The 15,489-nt window shown below is 37.6% G+C and overlaps 1 protein-coding gene across 1 annotated transcript; it reads left to right on the forward strand.

Annotated features, from left to right (window-relative positions):
- Positions 1-10,584: 10,584 nt before the first annotated feature.
- On the forward strand, positions 10,585-15,451 carry Smp_146290 (protein kinase; the record flags this gene model as incomplete). The annotated part of the gene is made up of 3 exons (XM_018797684.1): positions 10,585-10,607; positions 10,644-11,481; positions 15,287-15,451. The coding sequence occupies 3 exons, from the start codon at positions 10,585-10,587 to the stop codon at positions 15,449-15,451; spliced, it is 1,026 nt and encodes a 341-aa protein (XP_018652702.1).
- Between the last annotated feature and the right edge of the window lie 38 nt (positions 15,452-15,489).

The following is a 15,489-nucleotide window of genomic DNA, read 5'->3' on the forward strand; positions in this document are numbered from 1 at the left end:
ATAAAGTATATGTAACACCTACTTTCTTGTGTTTATTTCTCTTACTTACAAGGTACTATTCTTCATTGAATAATTTGATTACCATAAACTGTGAAGATTCAGTAAAAAACAAAATTATGTGTAATTATTTGAAAAATAATCGAAATTCTATGCTATTTGGTTGATGTAAATTTTTCTTTGTCAGTTAACACTACTTAATTTGGTATAAAGTAGTTCAATTTAATGTACTGAAAAATTGCTATCATGTAAACGTAGGGATAAAACGTTCTCTTCAATAACCTCATCATCAAGATCCACAACCATTAGTTACTAAGACAAACCTATGAGTAGTAGTTTACTAGTAAAGTAATGTCAGAACGTTGCTTTTTTTCACGGACTAACTTAGTAAGGACATTAAATGAAAACTACACTTATTCTGAATGATTATTAAGTAGTTATGACTTAGATTTTCATAGTCGATTAATGCTGATCAAATTATACGAACCAATGTTGTTACCAGTAATTGATAAATCAAAATGAACATCTCACTTACGCAAAAGTTCATTTGAAATACGAACAGTTCAGTGGTAACGTCACATAATAAGAGACAGTATGACGGAGATTTGAATCTTGGGCCCAACAGCTACTTCAAGATTCTAACAGCAACCTGCTGACAAGTTCCAATTAATATAAAAATTGGAACCAGGGTTTTCTTAACCACTAATTCGAATTAAGTAACATAACAAGTACTTTTTATATGAACTGTGATGCATGTATATCTAATATACTTCTGAATTTTACACCTGACATTCGGAATGACTTCATAAATAGAAATAATCAAACGGTTTACATCAATTAATTGTGATGAGAATTGGGTTGTATAATTGTAAACTTCTAAATAACGCTTACTTTTGACTTTGCTAAATATGCGGAGGATCTATTTAGGTATTCCAAAAGAAATATACTTCTCAGCAATACTGGGAATTCATAAATGTCACTTATATTCAATAAATTCAGTTATATATGAAAGATGAATTTTCCTTTCGATAAATTTCCATCAAATTTTACTATTATAAGTCCTTAATAATGACTGAAACATTTTTGTTTATAAACATTGAAATGACTGATACACAATGCAAACTTGAATCAATCTGTAGGTCTATTACCCAATTACCCAACATACATAATTTGAACTGATCCTTATTCAGAAGGGGTTTTGTGGATATTATAGTAATTTTAATGGTTGTGATCATGAATCAATTGAAGCTAGACCGCCATGGAAAACCTAAAAGCACTGACTGGCCATTTCGTCCTATTGTGGGACTCAACAGCAGTGCGCATCCACGAGAGACGTGGTGTAATGTCAAACATCGACAAGTTTTAATAATAACTTCTAGGGAGTTAGTGGAAATCGGGAAGAGGGAGCTGAAGTGGATCTCCCTATAGTTTTCAAACTTTAAGGTCACAGATACACTTAACCTGTAACAAAGTTAGATCCAGTGTGTCAAATCTATCACTTCCAACGACCTGACATTTAAAAACACAAGAGAGCACGATATGGAGTCACGCAGACCAGTGACTATGATAGAACTTGATCGGTAGAATTAAGCCTGCACTTGTAATTGGAAACATATCACTTTGCTCAATAGTTTAGCCAGTAATTAATTTTATCACAGAAAGTCTGTCATGTCAAATCTTACTGTGGACATTTATACACATGGTAATTCTTGTCCTTTATTAGTAATATGAGAGTAGTTGACAGTAGATATGTGTATTTTATCTAAATGTTTATACAGTGTTATGTACACAATTTAGGATTGTTAACAATAAATATATCCGACTGTATGTTCACTTTTCCAGGAAAACTGAAATTTAGAATAAAATCAAACATAAGGTTTTGATACAACAGCAGAATATATAATATTATCTGTTTTCTACGATATACTACTTTCATAGGATTGTATGGTCGGTGGCCTGGATTTTTTCTACCACTAGACTGAATACTCGGCTGATACGATTTACACAAGCTACATCATGTTATGCCAGATGTATGGCTCACCATTAATTTCATAGGACACAATTACAAGCAGTCTACACTCATTAAGTTCAGAGTAGGAATCAGTAACAGCAAGGAAAATACGTAATCATTCTATCCGTGTGTAAATGAACTGGGATACCCCAATGAGAAACCTAAGTTTCGAGTGCCGCTTTAGTTACAGTTTGAGCATCCATGCTTTCCCAGTGAATCGCCTTACGCCGTTTTGTAAAACGATCAACCATAACCAAGATATACTTATTTTCCCTGTTGGTTTCCTGTAATGGCCGAATTGTGTCAAGTCTCACTATCTCGTTCGGGTCACCTGGTTTCATATTTACTGAGGATACACGCGGGTTGTCTTTAGGGCTTTCAGTTATTTGATAGATCTTACAAACTCTAATATATTTCCTTATGTTCTTCCATTGTTTTGACCACTAGTGTCTACGTCTGAAGGCCTCGTCACTTTATTTTAGCCTCCATGCCTCAAGTGTTCATGAACTTTGTCCAAGACACACCGACCATAGACCGTGGAACTACTGGTTGTCTCGAATAGCATGCTCCATAACGAAAATATTATACTCCATCTATTATTAGTAGTAGACACCTACCTTCCCAACTCACACTTTCAATTTCTTCTAGAGGTGGCCGGGAACTCTGGTTTTCCTAACCGCTATACACTACTGAAGTTCCTGAATCTATTGCCTGAATATGAGCCCATTCAATATCTACTATAATTTTCAACTCTGTTATATTCGTTGTCGGTGTGACGCACGAGTGATAGTGTCCAAGAGGTATAACTGCTCTGTGTGATAATACCTGGAATCTGATACCGTTTACCGAGCCCATGAATACATCCGTAGTAGTATTTTTCTAAGCATAGAGTTGCCGATCACATTTGATTTCACTAGTCATACATCAGTTTTGAAGTTAAGTAATGTGCAGCGGTAAATAAATCCCAAAAATAAATAGTTCTGTAGGTCTTCGACGCTGATGTTTACTTCCTTAGTTCTACCGGATGCCTCTGACTGAAGGCACTTGGTCACGCATCCGCACCAGATCACATGTGAGTGACCCATGTTACGCATCCCTTGAAACCGTTAATCATTAAAGACTAAACACTTCCCAATATGTCGATAGTCTTTCAAATATAATTAAATAATTAAAGTCAGTCAAACCCGAAGGACTACTCCACTGTTTGTGTAAAATAGTCAGGTACGACAAGGAAATGCACGATTATAAGTGATAAATGTTTGGTTCCACATAGGTGTCTGGTTTCCTGAACGGATTGGCAATCTGGAGAGAAATAGACACGATATCGTCATCTTGAGCACGAAAAAGCATCACTCTCCTAAAAAAACATGCGTATGAACCTGCCAGAAGTTGTATTCATCAGTAACCTCGATTAAAATATATAACCATGGGTTTGTGAAGACCGCCTTTTATAACCTGTTTCGTAACCGCAGATACAGAAAGTGTCTGTTGACCTAGAAAGTTAGAACATGCAGAGAATTAACTGATCACGGTGAGGCATCGATGCAAGGAAGAAGCGATTATGAAGCATTACTAGAAAATATGTGGGCCATGAGCGACACTTTTATAGCTGCCAGTGCTTTCTCCCATGAATACATCCACATATCTGCGAGACCGCGACAGTGAACTGCATATCAGTCACATTACTTATGCTCTGCACTCCCGTGTGAGCATAGACAGCCGACCAGAAGTCTCCAACTAGCTCTGTCCTGAGACCTCGTTTCTGTTTGTCACTAAAATCTATTGATTTTTTCGACGTCTGCCTCCAATTCCCAGAACGATATGTTCTTTGACCTGCCTCTTTCCCGTGGCCTCGTGATGACTTCCTCAATGTGTATCCTATCCAGATCCACTGTCCTCTATTAATTTCATCTTCATTCGTATTGGAAATTCTGACTTCAGTTTTGGCTGACAGTTCTTCTCAGATTACAAACAACCTTCAGTTGAAGGAGTGCTTCCCTTGCTTGTCAACCCGTGCCTCAATGTTTGAATCAGACCCTCAATGCTTATCTACGCTTTTAAAAATTTAGAGGCTCCATGGACTATGTAACAACAAAAGAAGCGTTGATATAGTTTAAGTCATCACCTGTTAATGGCAAAGCTAAAGCTGAGCGTGAAGAAATGCTGGATAATTGGATAAGCATTAATACAAAATTTTGATGCAGTCTTCACTCAAGATGCCATCAAGCTCAGAGAGTTCAAGATAGCGCTCAGAAACAAGTTTCAAGTTTAACAAGATCTACCAGAGGATGAGACCAATCCGAATAAAAACTGGAATAGGGTTAACTTGGTAATAGCTTTGAAATGCCAAGTGTCGCTGGGTTTCTGAGAATACTGACACAAAACATAAATATTTGAAGACATCCTGTTCAAGGTTTGAAAACGGCAAAACAAGAATACAAAAGTCAGCAACGGCTTAATTAGAGCAAGGAAAGCAAAAGTACAAGCTGAAGATACAGAAGCAAACGAATGAGAAAGAAAAGCATTGGAGCTGACAGAGGGATATATATTCATCAGACCTATCAGGAATAGATGCAAGAGAGAGATATGATAAAACTATGTGATACAACTAGGAATCTAACGGGTAAATGTTGTAAAAGATAAGAAAAGAAGTAAAGCTACCAAGAAGCTCAAGAGTAGCTAAAAAGTGGTCTGAGAACTTTGACACAGCCTTTAAATAGATTAACACTACAAAACTTATGGGACGTCAGAGCACCACACAAAGACCTTTTTTTAAACACTACTTTTGTTTGCATGGTAGGAAATTAGATAGACCGTTAAATAAATGAAGAGCAGAAAAGCAGAGGATTTACACAGTATACTAGCTGGATCACTGAGGTTGGACATAGATGTTACCGTAGAATTGTTTCATGTTCCTCCGGCGTATATAATGATAGACTGGAGAGAGAAATGCCTTACCAAGAGATCGAAGAAAGAGGATTTAAGTAAATATTTGGACAGCAGATGCGTTACTCTAGCAAAGGTTTCTAAACGTTTGCTAAACGTTTGCTGAACTAAATGAAAAACTCAGTAGATGCCAACTTTGAGGTCAACAAGCAAATTCATCCACGAGTGACAGCTAACATGTATATAACATGTTGGGACTGGTGTCAGATAAGACAGCTGAAGAATCCATTTATATATTGCGATGAGAATATGCGACGAATTCTTTTCATGTACACTTTCCCCAGTGACCATCCCCTTACTTTTTCCTTATACTTATCATTTTTTGCTCTATTACCACTATATAGTCATATTTTATTTCTCTTTTGGTATATTTTCGATAAGTATTGCATTGTATACAATCTCTGAAGTGTGGCAAATTCCTGGACTTCGTTGGGGTTTCGAACCACTGTTTTACTTCGTTCTATCCCACATTTTCAGTTTCTATTATTATCAGTTAGCACAAACACCACAATATATTGAATCTGACTGGATGATTGCTGTTGGCAAATAATGATCCTGTAGTGTCATAGGGAGAAGAAGTCCTTATAACAGGACGAACAGTGGGATGGTCAAGACTCACGGAGCTATTTTCAAGTTACTACTATTTATATCTTCATCTTATAGCTAGTAGATGATTTTATTATTGCATTTCTACATAGTTATTGTTGTACGATTTCATATGACCTGTCTGTTGTTTTTAGGCACTTGACCGCTCCCTAATTATCGCCATTTAATTATGTGCTGTTTGCTACCATCTCTACCACTTGCGGTATGACTGCTCCTTAGGTACAAACTTCCTATTTGGTGTGCTGTGTCGTCAAGTATTTCAAGTATATTATTGCATGATTTCGAGTCATAATTAAACTTGGTACTATGGGGAAATAATCTGCTTCCTGTCTGTATCTTTTGATCACGTGGTGAGCTTGGAGAGGCTCGAGAACCGACAGGTGCTGAACCTAGAGTGCTGTTTATTAGTGGGCATGCGAATTTGTAAAATAGGTCGCCAAATCGAGTGGCAGTATAGCACGTGAAAGAGACCTCTTTTTGAAGTCATAACAAATAAATATCTTCAAAAACATAACAAAATGTTTTTTCAGGAACCTGAGAGTTCTCTTTCTTTCTGTTTTTGTTATTGAAATGTTGAAAGAAACAGGTGTCGCTGCCTCTTAGATTCCTCTACAAAAAACAAGCAATAAATCATCGTGAGAAGTCCTCGACTTCTCACGAAAACGCATGAACGGACAGTTTCTCAAACTTATGTAAATCTGTTTATGACAGGGAATCCAGATCTTTTTTGTCGTATAGCACTTCAATTTTATCGGCTCAAAGCATCTGTCGAGTCAGAGCTTCAACAGGGCTTAACTGAAACATAGCGTTTGTAAACTGGCTGATGTTCAATTTTAGATATAAAATGAATTCAGAAGGTCAGAAATTGATGTCTTAAATTATTTCAACTTCACTATATCGAATAACAATTTTCGGTATTTTACAGGCTTCCATTAAGAAAAGTGAAGTACACCCGTTTACCTCGAAATATTCATGAGACTGCCCTTGTTTTTTCAGGTGAAACTCCATATCACTGATGGATATATAAACCTCTAAGAAATTACCACTAAGAGAATTTAAAGAATACCACAGTAAACGACATTAGTAAGATAGGTCCCGTCTTAGTCTAGTAAACATGAGCTGGATCACACGTTTAACATATCGCTAAGTAGATGCTTTCGGTTTCGTATCTCCAGACGTGTGTGTCTAATAAATTGGGGTAGTACTTGGAGCATCGAATGGACGGACATCAGCAACCGTTTACATTTTCATGCCTAAATTGAAGGTCATTAGTCCGGGGAAAATTCATCGTTCGGCAGGTTTGTTGTTTGGTATCTGACTCCATAGTAAGTGAATGAACTATGAAGCACGAACCCTCCGTTTAGTACAGTATATAAGACTTGATTTAACTCCTTTGGCCAGTGGTGGTGATATACGCTAAATATAGACTCAATATGAAGAGTTTGCTTTGGACATCCATTTACAATCACTTTCGATTTTTACCCCTCGCAGGAGAGCATAGACCGCCGACCTGTATTATCAATAAAAATCTGTTGTGGATAATCCTTTCCACATGTTTCCAGTTACTATTCATCCAGTTCATGTCTGCTTCCAGTTCACAACGCAGTGTTTTCACTTACTTTTCTCTTTGCCTTTTCCCTTCAAGATTACAAGTCAGCGCGTCTGTCAGTTGTCCTCCATGCATGACTTTGCAGTGTAGTCCATCGTATGAATTCTGGGTGATGTTGACGATGTTCTAAGGTACTCCACAGTGTTGAAGAAGATTCCACAATGTATAATGCATTCTCATAATCGAGGAAGTTGATGTATAGTGACGAGTTCCATTCAGTTGACTGCTCAATGAAGATCCGTAGTGTCCAGCCCGTCGATCTCGAAGTTTGGAGTCTACGGAATCTTTCACCCGGTTTAAGAGCACTCTGTTGTAGGCATTTCGCGGTAATGATATTAGCGTGATCCCTCTGTAGTTCTCACACTTACTAAGATCTACTTTTTCTAGTATCATGGTGAGACATCTTCCACACCAGTCTGTCGGCACCCTTTCTTCCTTCATAGTCGTCCTGAGTAGGACATGAAGCATCTTTGCAGTCACCTGAGTGTCTAATTTCAGTGCCTCATATAAGATGTTGTCAGGTTCTAATACTTTTCCACTCGTGATCAGTCTGATGACTATTCTGATTTCTTTGATTGTTCGTGGAGTTATACCTTTACGAAGGTCTGTGTGTGCTGTTTCGATGTCCAGTAAATTCAATGGAGCTGGTCTATTCAAGAGCTCCTAAAAGTATTCTACCCATCTATTCCACAATTTTTGGATCTCAATGATTAACTCGCCTTCCCTGTTCCTGACTAGTCGCCCTTGTTTTCGCTGTATTAAATCTTTGTAGTGTTGTTTCTCTAGTTGTTCAGTGCTTCTTTAGTCTCAGTTTCATCTTCGCCTTAACGAGGTGGTGATATGGAGCTATGTTATTTTCTCTCTCCTCATAGTTTCCACTAGTCTTATAAATATATTGTTGACAGAGATACGACCTACCTGGTTTTTTGTAGTGTGGTCCAGTGAGACCCGTGCAGCTTTGCGTGTGTGCAGTTGTGTGAGATTACAGTGTTTCTCACACATATTTTGTTGAAGGCACATAAATTTGCAGACCTCTCACTATTTTCGTTCTTTTCTCTCAGTCCATGTTGTCTCATGATATTTTCATACCTGGTGATGTTCATTCCGACCGTGTTGTTTTGATCTACCATCCGGATTATCAGGTTATTTCCTGAGGACTTTCTTGAAGTCGATTGCGGCCATCCATAAAACCGGTCATTGTCTTCCTTTACATTTTAAATGGTGGCCGAGTAACACTGGATGACATCCATTTAAATCTCCTCCTTCTTTGTTGTGAAGAGTGTTCTGATGATCGTGGACCCATGACATCTCCATCTTATGAACGCTTATCCTGATATTTTGGATATCATCAGTGCAAAACCTCGTGTGTGCGAAGCATTTGACTCGAGTATCACAGTACCACTTCCAAATGTAATATTTTCTATCAAACTTAGGTTTGATGAGTTTCCCATATCCCTGGAATCGTCAAGTTGTATCTCCACATTTCCTCAGCCATTTGAATGGTCGTTCTAGCCTCCCATATTGTCTTGACATTCACTGTGCCTTTATTCATTGTTGTTCTGTTTGTTAGAAGAAGCATTGGCCTCCTGACTTTCGAAGATCTCGACTTTACCACGGTGTGCCATAATTCTTCTAAATAAATATACTTTAACTTCCAGTTCAGAGTTTTAACGATTTAAATTGCTTTTCTGGCTAAAGCTTTTTGGCCAGTTTTTTCTGCGGGATCATTTCGCTGACTTCTTGCCTTACTCTTCTTTAAACAACCGGTAGGTACCCCAAAAGCGCTATAGGCGACATTATCCACTTACAGATGGTCGAGAGTACGACATGGAGGAAGGCTTTTCAGTGTATGTTAAAATACTAATCATCGAAGACAGTATTATAACCCGAAATAGGCAGTGAGCAGTACAACAGGAAAACGTGCATTGGAAAAAGGAATAAGTCTGCAAACATGCTCAAAAGTACATGTGCACAAGCGTAGAATCACAGAGGCATGAGTATAAAAGGAATACGTGCTGAGGGTAACAATTCTCTGTAAGAAGAATATAGTCATCAGAAAGGCCAAAACGACTCAACAGTCGCATGCTATATAAGTTATTAAGTTCTATTTGTGTTGTGTCATATGCCACACAGGACCTTCCTGTCTGTGTATAGAATTGTATTCTAACGGGCTGATTCTGATGAAATTTAGAATGCAACTGTATTCGCTCAAGTCAGGATGTGATAAAATGTCCACTCGTGACTTATGTTAACTAGATTGATTACTCGATATGATAGGCGTTTATAGATTAGTGAGCTTCATCACTAACGTTTTGCCTGAACACAAAAACACCAATCACTTGCAGAGGAGATGACGAAGGAAAATTTTTTGAATTTCTAATTTTCAATAAACATTTTCTTACAGACATAATTACCTTATCAGGTGAAAAGTTGGCGCGTTCCCATGTAGCTGTGTCTAAAATCCAGGATGACCAGAAAAACAAAATTACTAAGTTTGGGCTCCGTGCGCTCCTAACTTCAAAAGTAGTAAGATAATCGTACACCATGCGTATTCCTCCGATCCAACAGTGATAAACCAGCAAAATAGATTAGCAATATTAAAATAGCTGACCTATGATGTTATCAGGAATACTATTCCAGCACGCGAAAAATGAGTAAGAATGAGGCACACGAGCAGACGAACGATCGAATGAACTAACTGGAGTGTTCTCAGTGATTCATGGTGCATACAATCAAACCAAATATACAGAACTTAAAAATCAACCACAGCATAACACGGATATACTACTAGAGTCACTTATTTTCTATTCCGTATTTTGGTTCCCATAAAGGACTGTAGGGAAATTATTTGAGAAGTTGCTGGATGAGCGTGACAGTGCTGGAACAAAACTTTGTTCTATTTTGTGATTAGCATTCAGAAGTCAGTGGTATTAAGTATGTTACAATCTTTTGTCCTTATCAGAAGGTTTTTAAATCTGTTTCCTGAAAAATGGTACCATGAAGAATAGTCCGGGGCAGCGATACAACCCAGACTTACTCAATCCTTTCAATTTTTTGACTGCTTTAAATCTGAAGGACACTCATCGACCTTGAGACTGTTAAGTTTAAGATATTTTCTATCTCCTGGTTGCTTCTCACTCACGTCCGGATCGCTCACCATTGTTGATTGTACATAGTACTCAATGTAAGTGCATACTGTGAGGTTTGCGGGTTCTGAGACTCATCTGCCTCAGAATTCGGGATCTGTATTCTGCTTCGCATATTTGTTTCCTGGATTACTTCTTCGTTTTCGTATAAATTGAATCAGAAACACTGTACTTTTCAACTCCAAAATAAAAATCAAATTTTCGCTACTCTAAAGAAAGACAACTCATAGATTAGACATAAACCTGTTGAAGTCTGAAATATACTTGCTATGATATGCGACGAGGCTTTCATGTAAGTTATTTTTAAAATCTCTTTACCCTAAAATAGATCTTCGTCCCTAGATAACACGTCAAGCGAAAACGTAGTCAGTTCGTGGCATGCTGACATACAATCTGCAGTCCAGCATCACACCGACCATAAGTCACAATTGTGGTCAAAAGAAATCCAGTTAGATGTTTGTGATAGATTTAGTCTTTCAACACTTTTTGATTTTTTGAATATGATCCGTAATTTGTCGTCCACTCACATAGAGAACCATCCTACGTCATCTGACTCACCAGTGGACCACACTTACTTGAGTCTCCCTTCCAGTGTTTGTTTGGACAAAACTTCACTGACATTGCATTATCCTCTCAGTGATTATGGCTCTGTGCATGATATTCTACGTAAGAAAGGAGGTGGTTTGGGCGAAAAACTGGCATGCGCCATTGTGGGACGGGTAGTATTGTGCCTTGATCAATTGCATAACAGTGGTTTACTTCATCGAGGTTTATGTTCGAAACATTTACTTTTTAAAAAAACGTTAGATCCTAACTCAAAGTCTCATAAAGTAAGTGTGGTCCTATGCGGCTTAGGAAGTATGGCTCAGCTACCACCATCCTGGAGTACCGTGGCGCGAAACGATCTACCCTTCCTTTATGTTGCATGGCGTGGTTGGAGGTTGCATGAGTCGTCAGGTGATGAATCATATAGTCATCCAGTAGCATGGTACAGCCCGGAGTTATTGGCACAGGATTTTACTGGATACTCGTGGTCCTCAGATATATACAGTTTAGGTCTTATTTTGTACGAAATGTTCACCGGTCAACCGCCATATACAGGATGTCCCCCTTCTCTTATATTTCTGAAGAAAATGCTTCAGCTGGATTTCCCCCAACTTCACCATGTAAGTTCTTTTCTTCTAAATATGTTGGTACTCTTTAGTTGAGGAAATTACGTTCCAAAGCATATGATTTAAGAGATAAAAACTGATAAATATGTATGATAATTAAAAGTATTTAAGACAGGTAAAGCTAAATAAACACAAATGAACGTATTGTATTCATGATTCGTAATCAGCGTGCAATCATGTACCAAGTAATCGTCAATTAGTACAAATGCCACAATTTGTCGACTGGGATCTATCTCCACTGTTTTCCATCTGCAAAATCATGTGAAATTGTATAGGAATCCTACCTGTAAGTTGTCGAGTAATGAAATTACCCATATGTTGGCCCCATAAGCTGTTTATGCAAGATGCTCTTGTAAAATTTAAAATTCCACTTGATCATGTGTGAGGTTTTTTGTAAACAGTTATGTTAATAATTACTTTGTTACTAGTTAGCTTGATTGTTTTTCCAACTCATTAATCTCTTTTTTACATTCCACACCGTATGGACTTGACCAATAAAAACGCGAACAATTTACTCCACGACTTATGTGGTTCAGCTCTCTCACTTTCTATACGTGATCCAGGTTGGAAATGTTACATTGTTTTAGTTAACCCATCTTGTTTACGCAAATTCACCTCATTTGTCTGCTTTTTGTATATATTTTAGAACGAAATTAGCTTTAATCCATCAGCAACCATTTGATGCGATTAGTCACAGGGTGACTATAAAGTAGATAAAATAGTAAAATAGTAATTACAGGCATTAGTTATTGTAGTCCAATTTGATATAAAAATCTAAAAAAACTGCATATGCTTTACACTTGGGATAGTTCAAACACCTGAGGAGCTTGTTCTGATAGTCTTTATTACATTCTGTTTGTCGACCAGTGATGAAAATTATTGGACGAGTTATTGTCTGCCTTCCAATTCCGTACAAAATATATTTTGTTAAAATATGATGGTAATCTGATTATGCTCTAACCGTCCATGTGATATTGAAATCATGAACTGATCTAAGTTAGATCACTACTAAAAACCTGCAAGCATTGAGCGATTTTTTTGCCCCAGCATGGGAATTTTCAACAGTGCATGTCCACGATCCCGCACTCGGGAACCCAACACAGGACCTTCGGTCTCGCACGCAAACGCTTAACCTCTAGACCACTGAACCTACATCCAGAAGTAATAATGTCTAACCCCAATCAATGGACTTTATGTTGCGACCATCTTCCATTGTCTTCGTCGAGTAACTGCCTCGCACTCGACACGGATTAGCTCCATTGGTCACGGCTCATTAAAACTACGGGAATTCCTTCCTGGAACTAGTCACTAGTGATTACATGATAATTTTCAGTATGGTGTTGTGCACGAAACGGCCACTTAGTGCTTCCAGGTTTTCACTGGTAGTCTAACTTAGATCGGTTCATGATTTCAGCAAACTTCAACGATCTTCACAACCCATACGAAAAAGTGTGTATGAAATCAGAGTGATATCTATCGAAAAGTCTAAATAGACAATCATCTCATTGTAAAGCTTATTTGGAAGCAAAACGTCTGTCTCAAAGAAAGGAAAAATCAATATTGCTTTTGTTCTTTGTGGAAATGTTTTTGTTAAATTTCTGCTTAAAGTAACTAGCTTGACTTTTATTATTACTGGCTTTGTTGTGTCGATAATCGATTCAGCAAAACTTGTGATCTTTTACTGCTTGAGCACTTATGTCTTTGGATAATATTTGTCTTGCACTATGGCCACCAAAACTGCTTTGATCAAATCAAAACATGGCACTAGTCTATGAAGTTGAGTGTTAGACTGAGTCGTATCTGGCGCTACGTAATTCTTGTCTGTGAAACAATAGTAATCTTTCATTTGAGTTTAAATGTTATTCCACTCTGACTTTTTTCTAATTATATTTTCTGTTAATACTAATACTATTTTGGATCCTTTATTTTTTATCTGGAGGCTCAATCACGTCATGAGTTTCCGCTTATTTCGTTCATATGTGTTATGTAATTTATCCATGGACATTTTTATCATTTGGCCGAAACAATTGTTGTGAACTAAACATGGAACTACATCTTATTCGCAAGCTTAGTGCTTAAGGGGGATACTTAAAACAAACGAAATAAAGTGAATTAACTTCATCCACTTTCTGCAGGTTTTCCACACACAACACACCAAACTTCTGTAATTCTTTTACTGTTTTTGCAAGAAACTATCCACTATATGCTACTCATAACTATCCAACAACTGGCGATAATCAGTTTAAGTTTTCCCAGCTCTTGAGTTCATCGTACACCTCAGCTAGAAATTCTACGCTATTTACTGTTAAACAATGAATGATAGTGGATTATAATATAACTAAACATACCTTAATACTATTCCAATTATCAGTCCACATTTGAATAAAAGGGTTCTAACTGATTTTTTTTAAATCAGCTAGATTTTTTCATAGGTCTGTTTAGTATAATCAATTTCGCATGGTTTGATAAACCAATTTTCACGTCTCATTCAATATACGAGCGAATGGTACGTGGTTGGAGAGTGGCCGTTCATTGGAATTAGGTTCGAAGTTTTAATTACTTCTGTACAGAAAACTTCGCAGGTTCATATATTTATTTATTTAAACACATAAATATTGGTACAAGGAAGCACCAGATAAATATGCGCCTCACAAATCTCATTCGATTTGCTTAAGGGCTGTGATACTGCCCAGGTGCTCGAACTGAAGCAGGTGGTTTTCTTAGGGGACCACAACCGGAGCCTTTGACCGAAAGATCTGATCCACAATGCAGTGGAGCCTCGTGAGGAGATGCAGTCCCATGGTAGCCGGTGACCAACAATAGGTTCATACGCCATTCGTTCCATCAGGATCCTGGAGCCCATGTGCACCGTTGGTTTGGAATCAGGGTTTTCCAACTCCCCTAGGTGGACTCGCCTTGTCCACCAACCCGGTTAAAGCGCCGGACATTCGCTTTTCGTCCTCTCAATTTCGTAAACAACAGTAATGCCACGAGAAGGCAGTGAGTAGGACTTCCCTGGCAGAGGCTATATATTCGCTGGCCATGTGAGAGCATTTGGAGAGGGAGAGCGGACTCTCCCCACTCTCGGCTGTACCATTTGGGGGGGTTCATATATAACTATTAAAAGTATGCAGTTAGTAACTTTTTGAAATATTGAAGATAGATAGTCGATTGATATTGAGATCAAATCTTAATATTTCTTATCCGGACGTATATTAAACTTCAATGTAGTACGATCAAACACCACAGAGTCGTTTCACATAAATCCGATTTAGTCCTCCTGACAGGTATAAAATTCATGTTACCGTTAGGTGTACTCTTTTTTTTATCTCTTTCCAAATGTACTGGGTACGTTAGATTTTTCATTTAACCTTAATTAGAAGTGTAGGCAGATGCAGACTACCTAGTTTCTGTCTGCACGGTTATCGTTATTAATGGCTGGATACGTCGGGTGACATGGTTTAAAACCGGTAGCAACGGTGCAAATACTTGCTCCTTTGTCTCTCGTTAAATAATGAGTCTTCTTGAATCACATTGTCTACGCTTAATCTTTACTACTACCATTATTTTTGAATCACATTTAACGAAAGAGTATTCAGCTGTCTATATTAACAGCTAGTAGGATTGTGTGAGCTTTTCACACTCAGTTACCGATTATATGTATACATATATGTGTATAAATGTATCGTTTATTTCAGTTATACTGTAAATTTTTATATCCTACTGGAGTTTACACTCATTTTTGCTGAAATTTTTTGTCATTCCTTTTCTCCTGTTTATCTCCCATTTTCTTAACAAGAATGAAACTAATCCGCCTAGTGCTGAAATGGAAGCAATCTATAAAGCTTGTACGCATTATGATCCAAAACAACGTCCATCTACAAAAGATTTACTAAATATGCCGTGGATACAAAATGGTTTAAACACAGTTATTACAACTAGTGAATTAGATTCTTTACATTGAAATACAGTTACTCAACTAAACAAAACGGTAGTTTGAAC

Source organism: Schistosoma mansoni, chromosome 5, assembly GCF_000237925.1.
Source record: "Schistosoma mansoni strain Puerto Rico chromosome 5, complete genome".
In the NCBI taxonomy this organism is placed as follows: domain Eukaryota; kingdom Metazoa; phylum Platyhelminthes; class Trematoda; order Strigeidida; family Schistosomatidae; genus Schistosoma; species Schistosoma mansoni.